Source organism: Podarcis cretensis (genome assembly GCF_951804945.1).
Source record: "Podarcis cretensis genome assembly, chromosome: 6".
NCBI classification, from domain to species: domain Eukaryota; kingdom Metazoa; phylum Chordata; class Lepidosauria; order Squamata; family Lacertidae; genus Podarcis; species Podarcis cretensis.
Window position 1 is genome coordinate 99,582,977 of NC_137175.1, and position 27,771 is coordinate 99,610,747.

Genomic DNA, 27,771 nt, shown 5'->3' on the forward strand with positions numbered 1-27,771 from the left:
CTAACTGCGCAGGCGCAGAGGCGCCGCCATCTTGGCCTCTTTGTGGCGAGCGGCGGAGGACCTGGCGAAGCGGGAGCCGCTTGACGGGCAGAGGAAGCTCCTATGCTGGCCAGGGGCTGAGGCAGAGGTACCCGGCGCAGGACAAGGTTACATTGAGCAGGATTTAAATTTTTAGAATAATAATTGGCGCGTGTGGGTATGAGGGCAGGGGCGCCGTGGAGAGAAAAACGGGCTGGGGAGGGAGGGAGGGGGAGTGCGCAGGCGCGGCGAGGCGTCGGGGAAAATGGAGTGGGAAACCGCATGCGCAGTAGAGCTGCTTGGTTTGGTGGGCGGGAGCCGGGCGCGCGTGCGCATTTGTGTTCCCTGCTATGTTGGCGTCCGGTTTCATGCATAGAGTCGAGAAGGACAGAGTCGTGAAACGACCCCTGATTTCCGGGTTTAGTTCGGGTTGTTTGGGGGGGGGAACCACGCATGCGCTCTAGGAATGCAACGGCGATCGCCTCCACGTCCGATCCAGTGCTTGGATTCGATACATAGAATTGTACAGTTGGAAGCGGGACGGCGGCAATTTATTTTTATTTTATTCATTACATTTCTGTCCCACCTTTATATTTTAATAAAGCTAGAGCGGCCTGCGTTGCAGCCTCAGGTGTTCCTGTTTCAGCTGTAAGCCGCCTTGACTCCCTGTCAGGGAAGTAGCCGGATTACAAATAAATAAATATATAATAATAATAATAGTAAATACCTAAATATTGCCGTCAACAATGTAAGGATAGAAACATAGAATTTAGAGTGGGATAACAGCTATGGAAATAAGTTGTCTTTTCTCTCGTGTAGCTGAGCTTGCAATAGTGTGGACTGTGCTGACTGGGGCTGATAAAGAAGCCACAGTCCAAAATATCTGGAGGGTACCACGTTGGGGGAGGCTGTGCTAAATGTGAGATAGCTCTGCCGGTAGAGCATGAGACTCTTAACCTCAGGGTCATGGGTCCCACATTGAGCAAAAATATTCCGCATTGCAGCGGGTTGGACTAGATGACCCTCTTGGTCCCTTCCAGCTCTTGCATTGTAGCATTATATCTCAGTGTGGCCAATGCTTTCAGAGTCCTGAGTTCCCTCTTGTGTCAGCGGCTGCTATTTGTGTCCTCCTAACAAAAGGAAAATGTCATTATAGCTAATGGGGGACATCTAGCCTCTAGTCTTGCCGCCCTGTGCTGCCTGGGGCTCCTGGGAGGGCCAGTTGGAGAAGGCTGCTCTGGAGAAAGAAAGTTAGTCTATATCCTAGTGCTTTAAGTATGTTTTTAAACCTCCCACAGTAGGGGCTGCACTACTCCACCCAGTTTTGCCATGGGGGACGTGAAGAATTTCCTGTATGCTTGGTGCGGCAAGCGGAAGATCACCCCAGCTTACGAAATCCGTGCTGTGGGCAACAAAAACCGACAGAAGTTCATGTGTGAGGTGAGAGCCTGTGTCTGAGGAGCTCAAAGCAGCTTTGCTTTGTCTTCATGTGCTCATGCAAGGGTGCTTGGAAAAGAATATTTCCTAAAGCTGGGATAGGCAACACGTTGCATGGGCCAGTGACATCTCTTGTCTAGCCCCAGGTGCTTTGGGGTGCTCTCCAGAGACTGCATTAAGCAGCCCAAGCCCACACCCTGCTTCGTCCACCAAAACTGTCCTCCATCCCCATTGCCACTTGGCAACTGCAGCTGGAGAGCCACACCCTGAGTTAGATTGTACTTTTTATGGCAAACAGGTAATGGGAGTTGTTCATTGTAAATGTAAGTTGCTGTATGTTTTGCCATTTGATCCTCTCACTTGAAGAAGTCTCAAAAGCAGCATGCCCAGTTGTTCTTTGCACTTTTTAGTTTTCCAACTTGAAGTCAGCTGGAAATGGTATTTGCTTGAGCTGGTGTGGTGTTGAGACTTCCCATGTTTTTCCTTCCTGAGCCTGTGTATCCACTCACGGCAGGTTCGGGTGACAGGCTTCAACTATACTGGCATGGGCAACTCCACCAACAAGAAGGATGCCCAGACCAACGCAGCAAGGGACTTCCTCAATTACCTGGTTCGAGTGAATGAAATCAAAAGTGAAGAAATCCCAGCTTTCGGAGTAAGTGTTTCTGTTCTGGGGGATATGTGATGTGGTATGTCATGATTTTATAATCGAGGCTAGGTTTACTGTCAAGGACCAGGATATGGTCTGAAAGCATATGAAGTGTGTCTAGGTCTGATCGAGTGACTACCTGGGAACCAAATGTAAGCTGCATTTTTTCCAAAAATTTGCTGCAAGGAAGGCCATATACTGAACTCACAAAATACTTGTGCGAAGTTGCTAATGTTTGTGAAACTTGCATAGTTTATTACTGTGGATGATATTTGAAGATTGTATCCAGCTGTGTTTTACTCAGAGTAAATCTATTGAAATGAACGAACCTAAGTTAGTAATGTCAACTGATTTCAGTGAGTCTGCTCTGGGTCTGACTAACATTGGAGGTTTTGTCTTTCCACCCACTTTCTAAGGGTTAGAATCGTTCTTAAAAGAAAAGAAAGCTGAGGCACATAGGAATGCAGAGCCCGATGTGTGGAGGACATGTAAACATACAAGCCTTTTAAATTAAAATATTTCCCATTGTTTTATCACTTGTTGCCTGGGGCTCCTTTGGAAAGGATGGCAGATTAAAAAAATAAATTAAAAATAAGTACACCCCAGTTTTGCAGCTCTTTAAGTTGACTATGAAAGGAAAATACTTAGCAGAGTCTGGGTCACATTTGGGGATTGGGGTCTCTGAGGAAAGCAACATTGTAATTCACAAAATACTTGTTCTTGCTTAGGTGGGAGCTGTGGGTGCTGGTGATGGAGAAGCGGCTGGAACAGAAGAAGGTGCAGATGGGTTTACTACACCTTTGGGAGGGCCAATTCCTCCTCATCTGGCTCTCAAAACAGAAGTAGGTAAGGCATTGAACACCTGCGTCTTACATGCCTTATATGTGTTACACTCTTGGTGCTTTATAAATCAAGACTCTGGGGAATTCTATTAAAATTGTTTAATTTCTATTAAAACAGCATGTGTTTTACAGCTATTAGGAAACACTTCACTTTCTTCTCTTCCCTGATAGATGGTGTTCCTTCTTCTGGAGTTGGAAGCTCTGGCTACGGGGTAACTGAGTGGGACCGCGGAGCTAATCTGAAGGATTACTATTCCAGGAAGGAGGAGCAGGAGGCTCAGGCAGTAAGGGTTGTTTCTCTCCCCCCCCCCCCTTTAAGATAAGTTCAGTACACATTATAGTTCCAGGTCGGTTGATACATAGAAGATACTTCCATATGCTTGTTTGGTGGGGTGGAATTTATGTGAGATTATTCTGCAGGTAAAGCTCAAATATTTGATATTTTTATCTTCTTGGTTAGCATATGAAGTAACTTTTGTTACTGTTACGCTTCCTTTAATCTACGGCTATATTTGGGGGATAGTGGAATAATTCTGGGCATATTACAAAATAGATTCTCAGGGGTTGCCTATCAGAACATGTGGAGTCTCCAATACACAGATCTAATGGTTTAGTCATAGTATTAAAGTTGTTTAATTTACTGGAGAAATGCTTATCTCACTTAGCTTGCAGACAAGATGATCCAGAAATCTTAAAGACTGTTTCATCTAATACTGACATGTAACAAAGTTAAGAGTGGCCCTTGTAAACTTTAATTACAAGACATTTGTTTCTTACCATCAGACTTTGGAGTCAGAAGAAGTAGACTTAAATGCTAGTCTTCATGGGAATTGGACCTTAGAAAATGCCAAGGCACGCCTGAACCAGTTTTTCCAAAAAGAGAAGATTCAAGGAGAATATAAATACACTCAAGTGGGGCCTGATCACAACAGGTTTGCTAGGTTTTCACCTTTGTGTTGCTGATAATGTTGAAATGCTTCTTGGCTGCTCTGCACTTTCAAATAGGGAATTTAGTTACCTTAATGGATACGCTGAGTAAACAAAGGTACAATCAACTATTTCTTTTTAAGTGGCCAAAATCATATTAATCTGTGGGGTTTATTTCTTGCTTTCTTTGTCCAAGTTTGCAACCTGCCTTTAATTGTGTTGTTGTTGTTTTTTAAAGAAAAGAAGGTATTTTATACACTTTTCTGGTAGGCACTCTTTAAACCCAAGCTATATGTTGAGCAGAATCTCATGGCTTCTTGGGCTCTATCAGATGCGGGTGGTGGTTGCTCGTGAATAACCAGTCAGGACTCCAACCTGTCTTTTACAGGTTTTATTGGTGCAAACTATTTACAGTGCAGAACCACAGAGTTCATGTCCATCTTAGTCACTTGCAGAATCCGGGAGTAGCCTCTTCCGGCTTCTCCCCCAACATAAGAACTTAGACACCCCAAATCTCCTTCTCCCCTCCTTGCGTTTCACCCCTCTGCGCAGGCTGGGTGATGGAAGTGGCGTGTGTGCCTCCTGGCCAGCTGGGCTAGGTGAGGCGCTTGGGCTCTCAGCAGCATCTTCGAGCCCTTTCCCACCTTGGCTGGTCCCTTCCCTCTTCTCTCCACTGGAGGTGTGGCTTTCCCCACCGCTGGACAAGGAGCGTTGGAGGCTCTCTGTATTCCCCTGCCTCGCTCCCCTGTTCCGATGGCAGTCCCCTGACAGGCTCATAAGACTGCAGGACAGGATACTGAAGTATCACCATTTTTGAATTATGTGAAGAACAATACTTACTGCATGTAAAAAAACAGCACATCAAGGGGATATGGCAGAGGGAAGCTTGTATCTTTTATGAAGTAATTTTCTATATGGGTCATTTTAAAAAATGCAATTTTCTCCATATGCTATAATGGAATCCTAAGAGAACTTTATCATTTTATTTGTTGATAATAATAAATTTATTATTTATACCCCACCCATCTGATCAGTCTTTAGAGCAAGGCTGTTACTGTCATGCTAGTTTGGAGTGATTCCAGCTTGATTTCTGAATTGTACTGGCACCTAATTGCCATTTGCACAGCTCCCTCTGATAGGGGATAGACATCTTATGTTAAAAAGGAATACATTTGATTGTGGTTATTTCTTGACAAAACTTACACTCAGGAGACTATATATTTAAACAAGCCTTTGAAAGCGGTCTGCCAATGTTGGTAGCTCTGATCCAGTTACTTGCTGGACCCTCCCTGTCCTCAACCTGTGCTCCTTCTGCCACTTTACCTAGCCATAGTCCAAACTGTGTTCCCTAATGGCAGCTGCTATTTGTCAGTCTCTCTAATCTGGCCACTGCCAGGAGTGGAGCATAGCCTCCACAGAGCTGCATTCTCTCTGCTGAGAACATACAGTTTTTTGTTTTGGCAACTGCCCGCCCCATTTCTCTCCTCCCTTTCAAGGAACTGTTACCATTGTTTGACTTCAGCTTTCCAGATAACAGCCAGTCTTCTGGCTACAGTGCTGCTTTTGAAGCTGAGCTTGGAAGAGGTCTGTATTTTAGTGTCCTATATTTGCACTTAAAGAACAGAAACAGGCCTGGTGACACACTTCCAGGGCAAGGAGGCAATTCCCCTGTGATCCCTTCTGGCTGGCAAAACAACAGCAAGAAATCTGGAGGGAGGACTTCTTGCATCACTTCAACAGCTGTCTCTGAAAATTCCAGAAGCCAGGAGCAGCTGATACCATCTGCTTGGTGAAGCCTACGAGACTCCAGGAGTATCCTCTTTAAGGAAGGAATTGGAAGATAAAACTGTAGAGTGGAAGTTTTTTTTTTTTTTTAAGGCTGTCCAATTTTAGCTGTGTAAACTGCTTTGAGAATATGCCTTTTATGTCAAGGGTGCAAAAGGGCACATGCTGCAGTTATAGCTAGTGTTCACGGCAACGATACTTGCGGGTTTCTGGTGTCTCTTTCGAAAACACCACCAGGTGTGCGAGAAAAGGCAGTGCAGTAGGGGAGAAGCAGGAGGTCAAGGACCTCTGTTCTCGTTCTGGCTCCAGTGATCCATGGTTGGTTGGGCTGAATATGTTCCATCTGAACTGGGCCATTGTGTAATCAGAATCAGATTTAATTTCTGGCTTTAAGTGTACTTTGTGACATTACTTTTTTCTTCCAGCTTCCAGTGGAGATAATTGCCTTGAGTACGCAAAACATTGTCAGGGTTGCCATCTTTTTACTGGCCCTACTCCTGGGTGTTAAATCAGCAGCCTGGCGTGCACTAATCACTTTGGTAAAGCTTCACTATCCCAGGAAAAACTTTGCCTGCTTAATTTCTGCATGACAGACCAGAATACAAAAGAGTGGTACTGGTAAAAAGGTGGCAGCCCTAATTTTGAATGCTTTGGAAGGTGTTAATTACAGAATATTTTCCCACCCAACTGTTGTGGAAGTTGTACTTCTCTGGAATGTGACTTCCAGTCCGTTTGTTTGATGAAGATGGGAGCAGTGAGTGACAGTACGTTTCTCAGCCTGCTTGCTATTTTCCAGAGAGCATTCCAGGGTGTAGAACTTGTTACTCCCAGGAAGGCTCGGATAGATCACTTGTGTCTGCAGGGAAGCAAAAAGATGTTTTCGAAAACATGCTGTGATATATCCAATGGTTTAGATTTATCTAAAACTTAAACTTGCTTAGTAGTGAGAAGGTGGGGGGGTGCATAGTTTGTGTAGCCTGTGCAGTGCAGTGTTTCCCAAACGGGTCTCCAGCTGTTTTTGGGCTACAACTCCTAGAATCCCTAGCTAGCAAGACCAGTGGTCAGGGATGGTGGGAATTGTAGTCTAAGAACAGCTGGAGACCCAAGTTTGGGAAACACTGTTCTAGCGGATGACAGCAGTTACGCAAACAAAAATTCTGAGAAAGCATGCTTTGGTTGTATTGGTAAGTTTTGATGTTTCCTTTTTAGTGTTACAAAAACTTCTGCTTCCAGTTCTAGAATAACTAGAGGTCACCATTATATCAAATTCTGCTATCGCATCTTTTAAAGTGCTAGCTGCCTGGTTCCATCCTGATTTGAGTAAAGCCCACCCCTTTGCGCAGACCCAACTTGTCCCAAATCGAAAAGCCCTCCTCCCAACACCAGTTTTGTTTTAAACTCATCTAACATGTAATTCTGATTGACTTAAAACTGGAAGCAGATTCCCAAACCAACCTATTTTAAAGTTTTAAGAAAAAAAGTTTAGGTACTGGAAACAGTTCATACTATTTTTTGCTCATCTAAAGGAGCTGTGCACATATTTCTCTCCCATTTTTATAAATATAAATATGCTTCCTTTGGGTAGTCTCATAAAAAAAGCTAATTGCAACTTTTAAACTGGCCATTTGGGCTAAAACTGTGTCTGTTCATTATGTAACTGATTCATTTTGTGAAAATTAAGAAGTGGATAGTTTCCCATGGACAAATACAGCAGGGAATTTTTTTAAAAAATTCCACATCATAGATGAGAGTTGGTACCATGTCTTCCTGGCATTTCATTTGTGATTGGATGTTTCTTTCCAGAAACTAGTTTGGGAGTATACAATTCTAAACACAAGCATGCTTTCCTTGCGCACAAACAGGGTGCTCTGTCAGATGGCAGGATGGGAAGATGACTCCATAGCAGCATTGCAGGTTAAGCTCCAGGCTGAAAGGGGTGGCCAACTGCAACACCAGAGATTTTTGCTCATTCACACATGTGCTGCTGCTTAGGCTGTACTAAGCAATCACATGGGGATCTATTGTAAATTGATTTCTGGTGTTGCTGTTCCCCCCCAGGTGGAGGAGAATGAATTGAGTGCTGGATATAAGCCTGGCTGAGAAACATACTGGCATCGGTGTCATTAATGAAAGGGTGGCTGTTGTGTCCCTGAGAGCCAGTGGCCTTTTGACTCATGAAGCCGCTGTGCCTGAAGGTCAGTTCACTGGTGGTTTAGGAAGAGGCCTCTGAGTGTAATATAACTTCTCTTGTTTGCAGTGAGATATCAAAACCTTGAACTAGTTACAGGTGTAATGTGATCTTCTTGCAACACAGCAGAAATGCTGGGGGAAATTCCACCTATTAAAGTATAAGGAGACCTCAACAAATTTTAAAACCCAGTTTGAGTTAATTACCATTCCCAAGCAATTTATTTAAAACCTGACAGTTCTTACACACGTTTACTCAAAAATGCATCCCACTCAGTTAAATGAGTAACTTTCTGAGGACTGTCACCCAAACTTCATTGGTAATAGGTGTATACATTGTAACATAAACATACTTAGGACTATAGCCTTGTCCATTCGAGCCTTAAATGACCAAGGTATTTGTGGAAACTAAACCAACTGATCGCATTCCAAAGCAGGTAAAAAAAAGAGCCACGTGAAGCCGTGTATTTATCTTGCTACCTTGGATGGTAGTTCCAACCTCAGCCATATTTTTCCTAGATAACGTGTTGAGGGAAGTGCTACCTTTACTGTTGCCTATTTTGCCAGATTAATCATATTTTGGCTCCTTTTTGGGCAAAAGCCTGCAGTTGCAGATGTGAGGCTGAGATAGACAAAATCCTAAATGGAGTTTTTAAAATCTGGTTCTCTTCGGGTTTTGTACAGTGTGCTTCTATTCTGCAATTAAGTCCTGTAATTTTTTTAGTCTAATTTTTTTCTTCTCACTGGATTCATATTAATTTGGAAGCTTATGATTTGCCCATTCTTCTTTAACCAGCAAGACATACAGATTATAAATTATTCTCTTAAGAACACCTTAACCTTTAAAACATTGTGAAAACATACGTGCTTGGGAAGAACTGCTCGTTTTACAGTTACTTTACTGTGAAGTCATTAGTGTTTTTAAAAGTGCTAATTATGTGGAGTTAACAGTGAAAGTTTGAATTTTATTGGGCTTTGCTTAATGGAAAAGGCCTGGCTATGTTGGAGGTGCCTAGTTTGATCTCCCTCAAAAACTAAAGCCCTAATACTCTGCTTTCTGTATGTGTTGCAGGAGCTTTATTGCAGAAATGACCATTTATGTCAAAAAGCCGGCTAGAAGTAAGTGTCTTATTGGGAGGGAATTTAGTGTTGTCTTTTGTGCAATCCCTTTGGAAGTTTATTTTAATATACTGTTGGTTTTGGTGGTGTTAGTGAGTCTCAACTCTTTCAGGCACTTGCAGTTGAAATCAATATGTGAAGTACAGTTCCCTTCCTAGTGGGGTGGGAGAGCCGAAAATAATGCCAATATATTTCACATCTGGCAACCAATGCACCCCTTTGGTGTCAGATAGTACATGGGTAAAGGTAAAGGGACCCCTGACTATTAGGTCCATTCGTGGCCAACTCTGGGGTTGCAGCGCTCATCTCACTTTATTGGCTGAGGGAGCCGGCGTACAGCTTCTGGGTCAAATGTGGCCAGCAGGACTAAGCCGCTTCTGGCGAACCAGAGCAGCACACAGAAACATCATTTACCTTCCCGCCGGAGCAGTACCTATTTATCTACTTGCACTTTGATGTGCTTTCGAACTGCTAGGATGGCAGGAGCAGGGACCGAGCAACGGGAGCTCACCCCGTCACAGGGATTCGAACTGCCGACCTTCTGATCGGCAAGTCCTAGGCTCTATGGTTTAACCCACAGCGCCACCCGCGTCCCACAGTACATGGGTAGATGAGTCTAAAAAGCCCAGGACACAGCCCTTTAGCAGCTATGATGGCTCATTTACCAGAAGTAATGTATTTAGCATTAGCTCTGGAAGTGTATACTCAATTCTGACCAAACTAAGCCTCCTGGTGTATATTTTTCACTAGGAGACATGCTGTAGCCTATAGCCCAAACTACTCTAGGTAGGTCCGCTTGATTCCATGCCCACACATGCCAGCCCTCTTATTGCATGTTAGCCAGCAAGGCACACAACTAGAGAACCAAGACCCTGTGGGATAGCTGGGTGAATGGGAAAAAGAAATGTCAAGAGCCTCTGATTTTGCTGCTGTTGTAGTAGTAGTAATAGTAGTAATAGTAGTAGTAGTAGTAGTTTATTATTTGTACCCTGCCCATTTGACTGGGTTGCCCCAGCCACTCTGGGCAACTTCCAACATATATAAAAACATAATAAAACATTAAACCTTAAAAAGTTTCCTATACTTCTATAGGTTATATAGTTACTCATTTCCTTTACAGCTGATGGGAAGGCATTCCACAGGGTGGGCGCCACTACTGAGAAGGCCCACTGCCCTCTGTTAGAGGTGGTTGTTTGCAGCTGACCAATCTCACATGTATAAATAAATCTGAGATTGAACAGATGATAACCCTTGAACAGGTTATTGATTTTATAAACAAGCCCTAAGACACACTTGGCTGAGATAATCTTAGTAACTACTTTCCAACATGTGGGCAAAATATTCCTGCATTGCAGTGGGCTGGATCAGAAGAGCCTTGTGGTCCTTTCCAATGTTCTATGATTCTTTGTGTTCCCTGATGGTAATTAAGTACCAAAGCAATTTGATTACTTGCACTGATAAAATTTCAGGGCTCCCGTTTGTGATCTTTGAGAAGTTTCATTGTTGTTGTTTAGTGACTTCTGGTTGGGAGATGGCACTGTGAAACACATCTCTCTTTTCTCTCTGGACTAATAAAATTTCAAACTATGGCAATATTGGACTGCTCTATTTCAGGAATCTATGCTCGTGAGCATGGCTCAAACAAAAAGCTGGCTGCACAGTCCTGTGCTCTGTCTTTGGTTAGGCAGCTCTATCACTTGAACATCATTGAGCCTTACTCTGGACAGACCAAGAAGAAGGAAGGTGAATCGGTGAGTCCTGTTGCAAATGTCCTATGCTGTTGTGTGTGCGTGCGTTTGTGCGAGTGCACAAAAGCATTCCTCAGACTTGTAAAAGATTTCATTCTGTTGAATAGTCACCAGACTAGAGTGTCTTTTTGTAGCACTTTGGAGCCTTTCTGTATCAACTGGATTTCTTGATTTGATAATGGCTGGTTTTGGATACTTGCTCTGTTTTAATTTTTTTCCTCTTTTTGGTGAGGCAGAAGACTAAAACGTCCATGGGATGAGCCCTCCCAAAGTTAAGCACTTTTAAGTACAGTTGCTATGTTTTGGTTTTTAGTTACGACACATACATGTACTTTTAAAAAGAAAGAAGAAGTTTTCATGGTTTAATGTGATCTATTTCCTATTTGTGTTCTGAGCCAAGAATATTATGACTTCCTTTTCTGTAAGCAAGTGTACTGTGCAGGTACATCTTTCAAGGGAGTGGTTTCTTTATTGGATCTGAGAACATCTTTACGCATGTCGATTTCATAGGTGGAGCCTTACGAAGTCAACATCTCTTCAGATTTAGAATATCACTTGCAAGGCATCGTTGAGGAGATGTGTCTTGAAACAGTTCCACTGGTGAGTGTGTGGTCAAGAACAGCTTTCTTTTCACTTTCTCAGTCAGATGGGATTCTGCCTATTTTCACTAAGCACTGTGTTATTTTTCTAACTAACTTGGCAGCCCGAAGATCCCAACTTCCCTGCTATTCTCAACATTGGAAAGTTGGCCCACTTTGAACCATCCCAGAAACAGAATCAGACAGGGGTTGTGCCATGGTCCCCCCCTCAGTCAAACTGGAATCCGTGGACTAGCTGCAATATTGATGAGGGTCCTCTGGCATACGTAAGCCTACAATTCATATATTTTATTGTGATTCCTGGCATGACTCATTTTTACTTTTTACAGAAATTTGTTTGCTGTTCACTTAGTTGGCTTTGTTGTACCTATTTTAAAGCAGTATGTATCTTTAAATCTTGTGATCTTTTCTCAGGCTACACCAGAACAGATAAGCATTGACCTAAAAAGCAGCCTCATGTATCAGCTGGAAAATGATCAGGAACTGCAAAAAGTAAGTCAGCTGACATTTAATGTTCTTGAGGCTTGTGATAGGTTTTCACAGGTTAGAGAAAATTGCAAGGATATATTTTTGGGAGTGCTAGCTTTACATTGCCACAGATATTAGCCAAAATGTCTTATAGACTTGGGTTAGTTGGGGCTATAAAGCCAAACTCTACATACATGGAGCACAACTCCCAAGACCCATGCTATCTTACTTCCCCATACCTTGTCCCTGCCTGTCATTTCCCAGTGGCTCTTCTCCATCTGCTAGGGGGCAGGTTCTTTGGAGTAAGATTTGGCCAGGTATTGTGCCTGATCACTGCTACTTCCTCTTTTGTCCTAGTCTTCCAGAAAAGGTTGTAGGTCTTTGAACTGTCAGAAGCATACTCACCAGTATGATGCGCATATGTGTACACACACACACTTGAAAAGATCTTTGTGTTGTATATAATGGGGAGGAAACCAAAGGGTATACTTAGGTCTCCAAACTTTCAAAGTGTGCAGAAGTTGGGGTGAGGAAGACAGTGCTTTATTTGCTAATACATAGCCAGGAAACTGCCAGTTGCCAGGTTATTTGCTGAATATTAATCACAAACTGCTTTCTGTCCCAGATTCTTCAAGAGAGGGAAACCCTCCCTGTGAAAAAGTTTGAGCGAGAGATCCTGGATGCCATCCACCAAAATTCTGTTGTCATCATCCGTGGGGCAACAGGCTGTGGCAAAACCACACAGGTTCCACAGTACATCCTGGATGAATTTATTCACAGTGGAAGAGCTGCTGAGTGTAATGTGGTTGTGACTCAGGTGAAGAACCTGTTCAGAGCAGTACTTAAGATTGGTGAAGTATTTGGGAATAATACCCGTCAGAAATAGTTGCCACGAAATTTAGTAAACCAAGCCGTAATATATCCTTAGTGCTCCCATTTGTTATCTTGTGGATGCAATGCATACTTCTCAACCATCCCTGTGAGATTAATTTGCTAATTGTCCATCACTGTACAGTAGTTAACTTGAAAATGACTGAGTAATGTATCTTAATGGGAAAAGGGTACAGACAGTGACATCATCTCAGCTCAGTTTACAGAAACTTTCTTTGTCAATTGAGACTGCATTTTCCTCCTCAGGTTTTCCAGTATGAAAATGTACATGTTGGAATTTGTCTTTAATTTATTTAAAGCATTTTTGCCCTGCTCAACAACTGAAAAGACAATCGTTTATTTTCAGTTTTATGTTTATCAGAGGACTGAGGTTTTTTGGATAAAGGTTTTTTTGGATCAGAGTTGTCTTGGCCCTGACTATTTCAGGTTTTGAAATGCTAGCATTAAATTTTGGCTTTCTTCCTGCCCAGATGTGGGTGGGTGGAGAGATTGCAGATCACTGAATCCCCAGCATCCAATGTTTGGGTACCTTGGTATCATGGCACGTGTGATTTTTCCACCTTTTGATAGATGCTGTTTGAATGTCTTGTTTCCAGTTCTATGATTTTCATTCATGAGTTTGTTGCAGGGAATTGGTGCAGATTTCATATTTTGAATTGAAAGATATTTCCTTTAATTCTATAGCCCAGGAGGATCAGTGCTGTTTCTGTGGCAGAACGAGTCTCCTACGAGAGAGGAGAAGAACCTGGGAATAGCTGTGGTTATAGTGTCCGCTTTGAATCGGTGCTTCCCCGACCCCATGCCAGCATGATGTTCTGCACTGTAGGTGTGTGCTGCTTTCCATTCTCTCATTTCCAGGCTAGGATAGCGAGGTGAAATAGAAAACCTGGAGCTAAGCAGAGTTGGAGAACCTCATCTCACAGTGGTTTTAGTCATAGCGAACATGAAAATGATTGAAATCTTAGAAACTTACTTTATGCAGCCTCTACCTGGAAGCTTTGCACTAGAATGAAAATGGCGCCATTTCTTCCTCATGAGAGAGGTAGCTGCCAAACCCATAGTAGTAATTGGAAAGGAGCTGTAGAAAGGGCTTAGATGTGTGTTTGTACTGAGGGGTTGGAGGTGTTTTTTTATTTTGTTTTTTGTAGAGGGGGGCTGGGATTTCCCCCCTACCCATTTCTGACCTTCACCTGATACCTATCTTCATGGACATGAATTTCTTTTTTCTCCTTCAAGGTGTCCTCTTGAGAAAGCTGGAGGCTGGCATCCGTGGAATCAGTCATGTTATTGTGGATGAAATCCATGAGAGAGACATTAATGTAAGCTTTGAACTCTACCCAAACAGCTTGTTTGCCACCTGGCTCCCTTAACATTTTGTAAGCATGCCTATTGTTGTGAAAGGGAGTAGGTGCTTCTGTTAGGTTCTGCTGACACTATGTTTCTGCACCATTACAAACTGGTGGTTCTCTTGTTCACCTCTAGCCCCTGCTAGAGATCTACGTGCTAGTACCTAGAGCTATCCTTTAGGCAAATCGGGTAGATAGAAAATAACTCTACAAAATAATCCCTTGGTCCTGTAACTTTGAGCAAATGTGAAAGGTGCACTCCGAAGCACCCCAGCATTCATCAGATGGTGGGAACTAGAATGGGGCATTGTTACTACTTTATATTGGGGGTTTAGATTGCAGTGGACTTTAGTTGTCACATCGTTGCTAAGAGACTGAGCTATGAATTGAGAAGCCTGCAGTATGAATGCCCTTTCTGCCATGAATTCACTAGGAATCCTTATGCAAGCCACCTTTCCTCAACCACCCATCTGCACTATCTGCCCCTCCTTTTCTTAATTCTGCCTTCTGTCTTGCGGTGTTTTTGGTAATAGCTTTAATGATGGAATCACTGTTTTTATTTTTTCTATTTCTATATTTTGCTAGCCACTTTGAAGGGGGAAAGCAAGATATAATTTTTTTTGTATGGATAAATAAATATGGGGATAACAACCCTTGTGTAGCTGCAAAACCTGTGGCCCTGCAGATGTTGCTGAACTACACCCCCTCCATCATTCCTGACCAGCAGCCGTGCTGACTGAGGTTGATGGGAGATGGAGCCCAGTGGCATCCCAAGGAGCACAGGTTCCCCACCCCTGTTCTAAGGTTACAGGGTACTGATGTGAAGTGTTTTGAACAATATAAATGCTAAGTACCTCAACTGGCGATCCCTTGATACGATAACATGATACGTAATAAGCAGTCAAATTCATAGGCGCCTTAAATTTGATTCAGAGTTCAGGTGTGTTTATTTTCTTTTTTAAGGGTTGTTTTTTCTCTCTACAGACTGACTTCCTATTAGTGGTTCTGCGGGACGTCATTCAGACCTACCCTGAAATCAGAGTGATCCTCATGTCTGCCACCATTGATACCACCATGTTCTGTGAATACTTCTTTAATTGCCCCATCATTGAGGTCTTTGGCAGAACCTACCCTGTTCAAGGTGAATGGCTGCCCAAAGGAATATTAGAAAAGCTGGAATAAAGGACGTTGTCATTTGGTGTCATGGGGATATCCTTACAGTGTCAGAACACTGTCATGAATTGGAGAGATGACACAATTGAATTGCTAATGCCAGAAATAAGATTGTTTCTAGTACAGACACAGTTACCAGGTTATATATTTTTAATGCTTACAGAACTTTTATCTGTATTGTACCTTTTACCTGGGGAGATAAAAGCAACAGTAATTTGGACATTTTACTGTTTTTCTGCCAATATTTGGTTGGGCAGGATAGAGGTGAGCCTTCATCTTCAGAATCTTTTGGGTCATCCCGCTGGAGGTCCCTGCAGAATCCTAATAATAATAAGAAATAATAATAATTTATTACTTATATCCCACCCATCTGACTGAGTCTCCCCAGCCACTCTGGGCAGCTTCCAACAGAATATAAAAAAACACAATAAAACATCAAACTTTAAAAACTTCCCTAAACAGGACTGCCTTCAGATGTTTTCTAAAAGTCAGGTAGTTGTCTATTTTGTTGACATGTGGTGGGAGGGCGTTTCACAGGGCAGGTGCCACTCCCAAGAAGCCCCTGTGTCTGGTTCCCTGTAACCCCACTTCTTGCAGTGGGGGAACCGCCAGAAGGCCCTTAGTGCTGGACTACTAATGAATAGTTAGTTGATAAGATAATCCCTACAATAAATGTTCTCTCTGTTTTAGAGTATTTTCTGGAAGACTGCATTCAGATGACTAAATTCATTCCTCCGCCAAAGGACAAAAAGAAGAAGGATAAAGATGAAGATGCTGGTGAAGATGACGATGTGTGTTGGGGTTTTTTTACATTTACAATTTCTGCAGCACTCATAAGAACAGTAATGATAATGCATGCGTAGAGGTAACGGGACCCCTGACCATTAGGTCCAGTCGTGACCGACTCTGGGGTTGCGGCGCTCATCTCGCTTTATTGGCCGAGGGTGCCGGTGTACAACTTCCGGGTCATGTGGCCAGCATGACTAAGTCACTTCTGGCAAACCAGAGCAGCGCACGGAAACGCCGTTTACCTTCCTGCCAGTGCGGTACCTATTTATCTACTTGCACTTTGACGTGCTTTCGAACTGCTAGGTTGGCAGCAGCAGGGACTGAGCAACGGGAGCTCACCCCGTCGCGGGGATTCGAACCGCCGATCTTCTGATCGGCAAGTCCTAGGCTCTGTGGTTTAACCCACAGCACCACCTGCGTCCCTCAATGCATGCATACATATAACTTAAACGTACAGAAGAACTTTCTGACAGTAAGAGCTGTTCAACAGTGGAACAGTCTCCCTCCGGTTGTGGACTCTCCTTATTTGGAGGTATTTAATCAGAAGTTAGATGGCCATCTGTCAGGGATGCTTTAGCTGAGATTCCTGTGTTGCAAGCAGCTGGAGTAGTTGCACCTCAGGGTCCCTTCCAACTCTACAATTCTATTATTCTATGGGAGGGAATTGAGCAGGTTGCAATATTTTTACCTCTTTATACTACTTTGAACTTTGGCTTATTCTACTTTGTATAAGAAGCAAGATTAAATTATACAAAAGCCCTGTACAATAAACCAAGACTGCACTTCACTTAGGAGTCAAGATATTTTGCAACCAAATACATCAGGCCTTACAGAGGCATTACTGCAGTGTACTGGAAGGTTCAAACTAGGAAATGAGTAAAGTGGTTTAATATTTATGATAGGTTGGTATTCCCTCTGCTTCAATTTAGAAACCAAAACTTTTTTTATGTCTCTCATGTGTTCCTGAGGGTTCCTGACTTTTAGCTGCTGTTTCTTTGGTTTACCGTATTTTTCGCCCTATAGGACACACTTTTTCCCCTCCAAAAATGAAGGGGAAATGTGTGTGCGTCCTATGGGGCGAATGCAACGCGCCTTCCCGCTATCCCCCGACCTGGTTTGAAGGCTGGCAGCGGGGAGAAGCATGCTTCTCCCTGCCGCCAGCCCCACAAGCTCGGGACAGTGGGGAGGCGCAGCGCGCCCAGGCTTAGCTTCATGCAGCTCTCCACAAGCTTGGGAGCCTGGCGCTGGGCTCCCACACCTTGTGGAGAGCTGCCTGTTCTGGGGTTGGGGGAAGCTCAGGCTTCCCCTGCCCCAGCCCCGCGCCTCAGGGGGGAAAATATATTTTTTTCCTTTATTCCCCCCTCCCCCAAAAAATTAGGTGTGTCCTATAGGGCGAAAAATACGGTACTTTCTGGTATGAGTGGCTATATTACTGAATTTTTGGTTTCTGTATCCTATATCTGTTGCATTAATCAGCGTTATGTGATTTCATGAAAGCTGTCCTGGGCATCAAACAGTAGAAAGACTGGTCATAAATGTTTAAATAAATAGCTGGTAAATGAAAACCTTACACCTTCAACCCCTTTTATTAGAACTTGCTTGACAATTCCAAGTTAAGAGTCCTCACCTCTTATTGGGGGAAAAGTTACAATTTTGGCAGCAGATTTCTTTGAAAGTAGGGCCAGAATAAGTTCCGGTTTATTGAGCAGTGAGAACTGAACCAGTAAATGCAGTCCTTTCTATTCTGGGCATTCATGTCTTTATGAGCTGTTGATAGGGGAAGTGTTCTCAAAGTGCTGTTTTCTCCTCTCTTGTAGGCCAATTGCAACCTTATCTGTAGTGATGAATATGGCCCAGAAACGAAGCGCCGCATGGCCCAGCTGAATGAGAAGGAGACCCCCTTTGAGCTCATTGAGGCCTTGCTGAAGTATATCGAGACCCTGAACGCGCCAGGAGCAGTCCTTGTTTTCTTGCCTGGCTGGAATCTGATCTACACCATGCAGAAATACCTGGAAATGAATCCACACTTTGGTACAAGCACTTTTCAGCTTTCCTCCTGCCTTTGTTGCTTCTTATCTGATGTGTTCATGAAGGTGAAAGAGATCTCGGTCTCCCTTATGTGAAAGGAGTGAGTGCTTGAAAGAGAGTGAATGGTAGTATTTAAAAATAGTGGGGGTGAGAGGGATGTTCAGTTGTGTGTATGGAGTTTTAAAACATTTACTTTCACATGCTCTTATTATAGGAAGCCAAAGGTACAGAATACTTCCCCTGCATTCCCAGATTCCCCGAGAGGAGCAACGCAAAGTATTTGACCCAGTGCCGCCTGCAATGACCAAAGTGAGCCTTCCTTTTGTACTCTAGGCAAGGAGTGTAGTAGGTAGTCCCAGGTAATACTGTATTCAGAATAGATTTATGTTTGTTTTTCCAGGTAATTTTATCTACCAACATTGCAGAGACGAGTATTACCATTAATGATGTCGTCTATGTTATTGACTCTTGCAAGTGAGTTTTTGTTCCTCTTGTTCCTTTGGTTTGATCTGCAAACGGGTTTTATGTTGTCCTGCCTGCCAGAAAGCTTAAGATTAACCTTGCAGAACCTTTTTCATCTGTTACAGTTAGGAACCACCAGGCTAAAGTACACAGCCAGGGGCTTGGTAGAAATCTGTATTTCCTGACAGGCCAGATGGATGCTTAAGCAGACAGCTCAGGGCAGGTGTGTGTAGGATGCTTTCTTTGCCATGTGGATGTAATGGGGCAGCAGCAACTGGGGGAAATGCTTAAAATTTGGAGCTTTTCTCCACTGATTTCTTAGAACATGCCTAAGGTAAGACTTAACACATTTTGAAATTACACTTTATAAACATAGGCAGGACGGAATTGGGTTCATCTGTTTGATTAATGTGGCTCTTAAAGTTATGTATTGATGGTACATGTCCAGATAAGTGAGGATATACTGGTCCTGTGAAGCTAATTCTGCAGATTTTGCCAGGCTTCTACATATGTGCTCATCGTGGAAAGTGTGTCATCACCCTCTGGTGAGCATGATGTGGAACCAGCCTTGTAGCAAGTGGGGATTGTCCTGGCAGTTGCACGTGAGCCCTCTCTATGTCCCTCCCTTGCCCATAGTTGAAAAGAAAGCCGGGAGAGATTGGGCTGCTGTGTTGCTGAGGCAGCTAGAGCACCCTGGCAGTGTTATGGCAAACCAGGAATCCCTTGCTCTTCTCTAGAGCAGGAAAGGGTTTTTAACAATTGTTCTCTTAAGATCTATCAGCCTTTGGGATAGGTATATGGTCAATCCACACTGGTAACTCCCCTGCTAAGAGATAGGAATCAGTTTTGGTCAATTGTATCCTCTATTGAGGGGGAAGTGAATATAGAGCTCCTCTCCAATTTAGGTCTTACTGTTTTCCCATTCCTTCTGTCCCACATGTATGTTTCATTTTTGTTAAAAGTTGATATCCTCAACCTGGTTTGTTTATACTGTGACCGCTGCCACCATAGTAGCTGTTCTACAACTGTGTCTGTATCTTAACACATCACAAGCCCTCCTGCTTCTAATATGTTCACAAAGTCATCTTAGACTTTGAGAATCCTGCATTGTGCTGCAACCTTCCTCTTAAGTGCTAAATCCCTTAAGGTTCTGTGCATCACATCATAATTTGCTTTGTTTTCAATATTTAAGAACTTGGAAGTTAATTATTAATGCATTTTCTTCTAACTAAACTTCGCAGGCAAAAGGTGAAGCTCTTCACTGCTCACAACAACATGACCAACTATGCCACTGTGTGGGCTTCAAAAACTAACCTGGAACAGCGGAAAGGACGAGCTGGTCGTGTCCGTCCTGGCTTCTGTTTTCACCTTTGCAGCAGAGCTCGCTTTGAACGGTAGGTGTACACTCTGCTTCTTCTTAGAGTAAATTCCTGAATAAATAGTTAACTGAACTAGAAAAGCCAGATGAACCCAACCTCAGAGACTAGGTAATGGGTATGAAATTTACCCTCCTTAGGATGCAAATAAAGAGGAACTGTAGCCTGTAGTTGTAAACGTACACTGTTTTACCATTGTGCAAATTTATATTATTAGTTTGAAATTACGTAAGTTGCCCATTGTGCTGTTACTACTGTGGTAGCTTCCACTATGGCTACATCACTTCTGCTCTCATTCAAGGCCAGACTTTGTCTGCATGTGAGGGTGAGGGGTTAACATTTAACATGGAAAGAGGGGAAAGGTGTAAAACCCTCCAACAATACTCAGCAGCTTGAAAATGCTTTTCCCTCACCTAAATCTTGGAGTGAGCTGACAGGGGGGAAATGTATTAGAAGCAAAAGAGAGTTGAGGTGGAAGGGGGAAGGAGTTTGGCTCCCATGCCCCTAGCACCCCGATAGGACTGTGAAGTGGGTATGGGTTAGCTTAAAAACCTGTCAGTGAATGTGGGGTTAACACAGTCACCTGGTTTGGCTCCGAGGCAGGGATGGCCCTTCCAGGAGTTTTTGAATGCCCAAGTCTCACCCCAGCAAGCATAGCCAAAGGTTCCCCATTCTGTCCTAAAGGCTCTGCGTCAACAACAGATTGTCAGGTAATCCCTTTCACAAATCAGTATCTCCTCCTTACACCTCTTTAGTTTTTTCATGTTTTGGTGGAGACTGAGAAGGGTTGTGACACTGTTAAGACAATAAGCTCTCCGCTATGTGTGTAAGGTGACTTAGGGAGCAGTGTTGGCCGAAGCAGAGTAGAGCTATTGGTAGTAACAGTTTAAATGGAACATGCCCTAAATATTTTTCTCTCTCTCTTCATTTTGTCTCCAGACTTGAGACTCATATGACTCCAGAGATGTTCCGAACACCACTACATGAAATTGCTTTGAGCATCAAACTACTACGACTGGGAGGAATTGGCCAGTTCCTGGCCAAAGCTATAGAGCCACCTCCTTTGGACGCAGTGATTGAAGCAGAGCACACACTCAGAGGTACTAAACTGATACTTCCAGTCTGTAAGCATAAATGTGGTCTGTTTTCAAACTCTGTGTCATACATTTCCACACACAAGCAGTAGATATTCAGTTGCTCTTTTCATGACTCGATGTTTATGCATGGCTCTCATCTTTGAAAAACTTGGTCCACAATGCAACAGCCAGATCATTAACAAAACCACTCGAGTGAATGTATTTCCCTAGTGTGTTTTAATTTTTTTTACTCTCAATTTATTTATAAGAAGTAGTGCTGGTTTTAACCTACAAAGCTAGTCCATGATATCTGGACAACTGCTTTCTCCAACACAATCCTGTTTGCCAATTGAGGTTATACAATGCCCTTCCCTGCTTGCTCCCACTTTCAGCATGGATACTGGAGAAGAGGCCTCTTCTGTAGTGGAGCCTCCAATCACTATAGAATGGTGGTGTAATTTATGTCTTTTGTGTTTGCCATTGTGTTTGTCTTGGTCAGTCCAACCAAAGTTCCATGTAGTGCAGTATTCTGTTTACAACAATAGCCAGCCCTGATGCTTTAGGGATGCTAACAAGCAAGATCGGAAGGCAACAGCTTTTCATTTTGCAGCCACCTTTCTGATTTATCTAACAGCCTTGTACCAAGCATTGCTCAGTATTTCTAAGAAACCAAGAATTCATTGTAGCTTTGAAACTTTCGGGCTGCCATCTTGATTCAAAGTGGTGCCCAATTGTATCCAAACAGAACAAACATCTGCTTCAATATGGGAATCATCCTGAAGAACTTGATTGTGGTATCTTAAGAAATGTCCAAATGCATAGCAAACAACTAACTTTCCAAAATATATAGTACAGTAGATGCTTCACTAATTGTGAGGCTGAATGAACAGTTAAATTAAACCCTATCAGATTTTGCCAGTGCATTTTTCCTCCCTAACAGAGCTTGATGCCTTGGACTGCAATGATGAACTGACACCTCTTGGGCGAATTTTAGCTAGACTGCCCATTGAACCTCGCCTTGGGAAGATGATGATAATGGGGTGTATTTTCTAGTAAGTGTCATTTAATAGGGTTAGAAGTGTATGTGAATTGATTGGGTGACTGATTATGATTAGTCTCTAAATGGGGTGTTGTGGGTTCTTTTGGAAATGAGTTTAAAAAACCATGAAACCAAATTTTAACTTGAGACATTATTTCAGAGCCCGAAGTACACTCATTCTGTTTTTATTCAAACTTGCGAACTTGAATTGTTTGAGACAGAGGCTAGCCGTCATCCCACCTCCTCCCCAGCCTCGTAACATTTACACCAGTAAATTCTGCTTTATATTCTGTTAATAACATAGTTAGATATCAAGTTTATTGAAGTTGATCTCCAGCTGTTAGGCGCAAGACCATGAGAAAAATCATTCTGTGGTTTCTGTTTCAGTGTGGGAGATGCTGTATGTACCATCTCTGCAGCCACCTGCTTCCCTGAACCATTCATTAGCGAGGGAAAGAGGCTGGGTTACGTTCACAGAAATTTTGCTGGAAATCGGTTTTCTGATCACGTGGCCCTCCTGTCAGTTTTCCAAGCCTGGGATAATGCCAGGTAAATTTATTTAGGACAACTAAAACTGTGAACAGCTGCATGACCTTATAAGGCATCCTGCTTTATATAGTTCAGTATATGGAAAATTACTGTGGAGCATCTGTACAGGTTGGTTGCAAATCAGTTTGTCTTGTCCATTTTCCTTTTGCAGACTGGGTGGGGAAAATGCAGAGATACATTTCTGTGAACACAAGAGACTCAACATGGCTACTCTGAGAATGACTTGGGAAGCCAAAGTGCAGTTGAAAGATATTCTTGTCAACTCTGGATTCCCAGAAGGTAATATGCATGAAGTAATTTCAAGTATAGGGAGTGTGGCACAGTAAACAAATACATGGCTCTGTAGACTCATTTTTATGTCACGCGATTTTGTCAAAGGTTCTTTAATAATAAAAACATTTTAGATACAGGGAGCCCCCTCCAGTTTTGTACCATGTATGGCAGTCCTTGTTGGCAGGGGATGCAGTATGTATAGAAAGTACAGTTGTACCTTGGATCTCAAACGCCTTGGCTCCCGAACAAATCAGCTCCTGAATGATCGAAACCCGGAAGTGAGTGTTCTGGTTTTCGAACGATTTTCAGAAGCTGACAATTTCGAACAGATTCGTGGAACGCATTCTGTTCGAGAACCAAGGTACGACCTGTACTCTAAAACTTGGTCCAAAGTATCTTGATTTCCCTCCAGAAAGAAATTCCATCATTTTTGTCCTAGCTGTGTTCTGCAGTAATCTTAATCCCATTTTTGGACATAATGGATTTTAAAATGTGAGACTTTTGGATGTGCAGTTGCTGAATCTTGTTGCTACATCAGGGAGGTCCTGTCTTTGCACTAGTTTCTGCCTCCTTGTTGTAGGGATCTGTTTATATTTGTAAACTCAAAACACTCATTCTACAAATGTAAAATATGTTTCAAATGAGGAAATCAAATGCTTTTTTAAAGTTTTGCTTATAAAATGAAGTACTACTTGGAAAGCCAGTTTCTGTTCTCTTTTCCAGAGTGTTTGATGACCCAGGTATTTAACAACACTGGACCGGATAACAGCCTAGACGTTGTCATCTCTCTGCTGGCCTTTGGTTTGTATCCCAATGTCTGTTTCCACAAGGAGAAGAGGAAGATTCTGACCACCGAAGGCCGCAATGCACTTATCCACAAGTCTTCTGTTAACTGTCCATTTAGCAGTCAGGACATGAAGTATCCTTGTCCATTTTTTGTCTTCGGAGAAAAGGTAGGCAAATGTGAAAGATGTGCCAGGCTACCAAGTTGCCAGGCATGTCTGAGTACAATTTTTGATCTTAGGCATTGTATGTTTGCTTTTAATTAAAATCCTCTGGTTGAAATTTGCCGGTCTGGAGTCTAGAAGATCTCTTGTCATGATTGTAACACCTTGGCTTTCAGCTAGTAGTTCAGGACCCACCACTGTGTCGTGGCTTGATCTAAGGTGGGTTGCAGTTGCGGCACTACCGCCACGTAACAAGAGGGAGAAGAAATGGGTTCCCAAATGCATGTTTGGGTTAAAGGTGGGGCCCTGGGTTTCTGAAAAAGGAGAAGACTATACTGATACGCTGCTTATTTTGGCATAAAACAGTATATAAATTAATAAATAATGTGTAATAAATAATAAATAAATAATGTGTTTATGTGTTCTTGTTTAGAATAATCAGCACAATGTTCTTAAGCTTTCAAAGCATTATAGGCCTATATCAAAGTTAGTTTTATTGTATTCTTGAAGTTAGATGGCTAAAGCCATATAACTACTTAGTATTTCTGTGTTGCAAAGTATCTCATGTCTTTATAGCCACTGAAAATATAGTGCAATATATACTCTGGTTTGGAGTGAATTTTGTACATTTCTAGAAATGTCAGTTTGAATAGGTGTGATTCCAGTATTTGAAGCTTTTAGGGCAAACAGGGAAGATGATAAAGGCTACTTAGAGATGAAGGAGGACAGAATGGCAGTCTTCTGGCAGCTATAAATTTTGCTCTCTGCCGATTTCTAATTATTTAGGCAGTGTTGGGAAGGCTTTTGCTCATCACTGTAACTATGACACCTGGAAACTTTTCCTTTGTGTGCTAGGATTCTATCATAATTTCATATTATGCCCCAGATTCCATATGGTATGATCCACAAAGACATCTGTATGTTTCTCTATGTACAGATCCGGACACGAGCCATCTCTGCCAAAGCAATGACCTTAGTGAGCCCTTTGCAGCTGCTTCTCTTTGGCTCTAAGAAAGTTGTATCAGATGGGGAGATTATTATTTTGGATGACTGGTATGAACTTTTGATTGGCTCTGGATTCTAAATGCATGGGGAACGACTGTAAGGTACAACAGCTGGTTTCATAGCTTTAAAAGGCTGTATCAGAAAGGAAGTGTAAGAACATTGAACGTAGACAGAAATTCTTTACAGAATTTTTAGGATCCTGTTGATGCATCACATGTGGAAGTGAGGGAAGGGAGTTTTGAACGCATAAAAAAAAATGCAGTTGATGCCCATTCCTGTCTAGATGGCCGTATCAAAATTCTTGTGGGTTTGTTTTTTTTAAGTTCTCAGTATTCTTAGAGAATTTCAGTTAACAGGCTTTACTGGGGGAAATTATAATACTGAGTTGATGTGCCTCAAACCCTAACAGCACAGCCGATTGAACACTTTGGAGGATTAAATGGGGGGACATACGTTGGGTCCCAGGGACGGATACAGTATAATTATTTGCTAAACTGTTTCTCTCCTGTAGGATCAAACTGCGTATGCCTCACAACGCAGCTGCCTGTATCGCTGCCTTGCGTGCAGCAATGGAAGCCCTTGTGGTGGAAGTAACTAAGAATCCAGAAATCATCAGCGACCTAGACCCACTGAACAAAAACATGCTGGATGTAATTTGGGAAATCTCCAAACCATCAGCTGCTGGCATCAACCTCGCAGCAGGCACTATGAGGTTAGCTCCAAGCTATTTTAGAACTTTAGTCCATTCGATGTCCTACCATCTATTTCCCGCCCCCCTCCTTTTTTCTTGGCGTTCCCTCCTCCTTTCTATGTAGTTAGTATTTTGTTTGATGTGTTAGGCTTTTCTTCCTTGGTTGTAGGTCTTAAGGGAAAATAAACTATGGTGAATATAGGAGCAGGATGATCTTTACTCCAGATTAGTTAATCTATGACTAATGTGGTCCCTGACAGGGAGTGTAGCCCTCAATAGAAAAAGGTTGCCCACCCGTCTCAAGAGTCATAATGAAACCTTGGCACTTGTTTAAGCTTCCTGTTTTCTTCTAACCAGAGATTACAAAAATCCTAAAAGGGATGGATCCTGATTATCAGAAAATAGTTATTACAAAAAATGAAATTTGGGATAAATGGGCAGTCTTCACAGGGATCCATGTTGGGAAAAATTTTAACTCCTAAATAGTATGTAGAATGATACCAAAGTTTCAGGATAATAAAATAAGAAAGCAAATCATGTAGGCTTCAAAGGGGATATTATTAGATAGGATAAGGCAAGAAAATGCTACATGAAAACTTTAGTAAGTGCAAATAATGCATGGGGGGATGAATTTTTGATTGATTGACTATAAGTTTACTAATAATCACAAGCAATTCAATCAAAGAAAGACAGATTATGAAGAGCGATCAAACAGTTGAGGAAGACATATTTAACATATTCTGGATGGGGTTGCACTTCCCCTTAAGCTTGCAGCTTGGAAATAAGGTCTGATCCAGGACTGCTATGAATACCCAAGCTACATTAGTAGCTTTCTGTGCCTTTCACCAGCTTTGGCTGGTGATGCAGCTGTAACCCCTTCATGGGGAAAGATGATCTGGCCCCCGTTATTTGTTTTAGAAACATTCTTATGGCAACCAGATCATTTCCTGGCCTAGTTCAAGGTGTCGGTTTTGACCTTCAGATCCCTTAATAGCCCAAGACCTTGGTATCTAATCCACATGAGCCTGCTGGGTAGCTTAGTATTATTTTTGAAGTACATGTGAGGACCCCCCCCCAACCTTACGTTACGTGGGTGGCTACCAAATAGGTCTTTGGAGTGGTGGCACACAAATTATGGAATTCCTTAAGAATGTGCACTTATTAATCGTCATCATTGATAACTTTCAGATGCCAGATTCTCTTGCTCTCTTTATTGCATAGCTGTCAACTTTTCCCTTTTCTTGCAAGGAATCCTATTTGGAATGAGGGAATTTCCCTTTATTATTTATTAATATGTGGTTTTATTAAGGTGGTTGTTAAGCCACCATAGGATGACCAAGGTGTACAGCCATCCTGAAATGAATTAAAAAATCCCCAAGAAGATACTTCTGAATTAAAACAAGGGTTAATAAGAAGCGTGTGTAAAAAGTAAAAGCGTTAAGAATGAAAGAAAAATAAGACAGCAATGTCATTATTCCATTAAGTTCACATTTAGAACACGGTTGCAGCTGGACAAGTTACAAAAAGAACAGCAAGATATTAGGAAAGACTTAAATCATTGAGGCTTCTTAGGGAATATAATGGAGGGGGAGAAGAATGTAAAATCCTAAGTAGTTTGAGGGAAAATGTAATCCTTAATGTTTCATTTTGAAACCTAGCATTAAATACTTGAAATGTGGAAAAGAAATTACCTGTTATCAGTGTGAGATGGGTTTCCTAGTGTGAGCACCATAATCCTGTTTAGGACTGCATTTTTACAGTAAAAAATAACAGCTCTTATTTTTGTTTCCCAGGTATGGGGATGGACCTCGCCCCCCCAAAATGGCTCGATATGACAATGGAGGTGGCTACAGAGGTGGCAGTGGTTACAGAGGTGGTGGTGGCGGCTACAGGGGTGGATATGGAAGTGGTTATGGAACCACTTACCCTGGTGGTTCTGGGGGAAGGGGCTATTCCAGTGGGGCTGGAGGAGGTGGCTACAGAGGTGGTGGAGGCTTTCAAGGATACCAAAGTGGAGGAAACCGAGGGGGTGGGTTTAGAGGCAGGTGGGGGTGGTAGGGGAGGAACAATAGGACCACCCAAAAATAATGATGCATGATCTTGTTTTTCCCCATGTTTCTTTGCTTGTAATGCAGAAGTGTTTCTAGTCCTAGAGTTCACAAAGGATTGAAACTTTAATTTGATATAATAAATAATCAGATTGCTATGATACTCTTTCATGATGTGTTCATTTTGATCTTAATAAAACAAGTTACTTGTTTTTAAATAGATTCATACGTGTCATATTTTTAGAGGCCGTCTCCTGCCACCCAGAAGTGCTCTGTTGGATATAATTTAACTGCAAAAA

The 27,771-nt window shown here is 42.5% G+C and overlaps 1 protein-coding gene across 1 annotated transcript; it reads left to right on the top strand.

Annotated features, from left to right (window-relative positions):
- On the top strand, nucleotides 1-27,690 carry DHX9 (DExH-box helicase 9). Its single transcript, XM_079981111.1, is given in 29 exon segments — nucleotides 1-127; nucleotides 1,317-1,458; nucleotides 1,970-2,110; nucleotides 2,833-2,950; nucleotides 3,118-3,230; nucleotides 3,730-3,878; nucleotides 8,918-8,964; nucleotides 10,579-10,715; nucleotides 11,223-11,312; nucleotides 11,416-11,577; nucleotides 11,726-11,803; nucleotides 12,405-12,596; nucleotides 13,355-13,496; nucleotides 13,907-13,989; nucleotides 15,001-15,157; nucleotides 15,880-15,980; nucleotides 17,796-18,009; nucleotides 18,221-18,315; nucleotides 18,407-18,480; nucleotides 19,710-19,862; nucleotides 20,784-20,944; nucleotides 21,861-21,972; nucleotides 22,347-22,508; nucleotides 22,660-22,787; nucleotides 23,505-23,734; nucleotides 24,666-24,781; nucleotides 25,245-25,445; nucleotides 27,218-27,454; nucleotides 27,456-27,690. Coding segments are annotated over 28 exon segments (3,771 nt in total). The 5' UTR covers nucleotides 1-127; nucleotides 1,317-1,347; the 3' UTR covers nucleotides 27,523-27,690.
- Nucleotides 27,691-27,771: the final 81 nt, after the last annotated feature.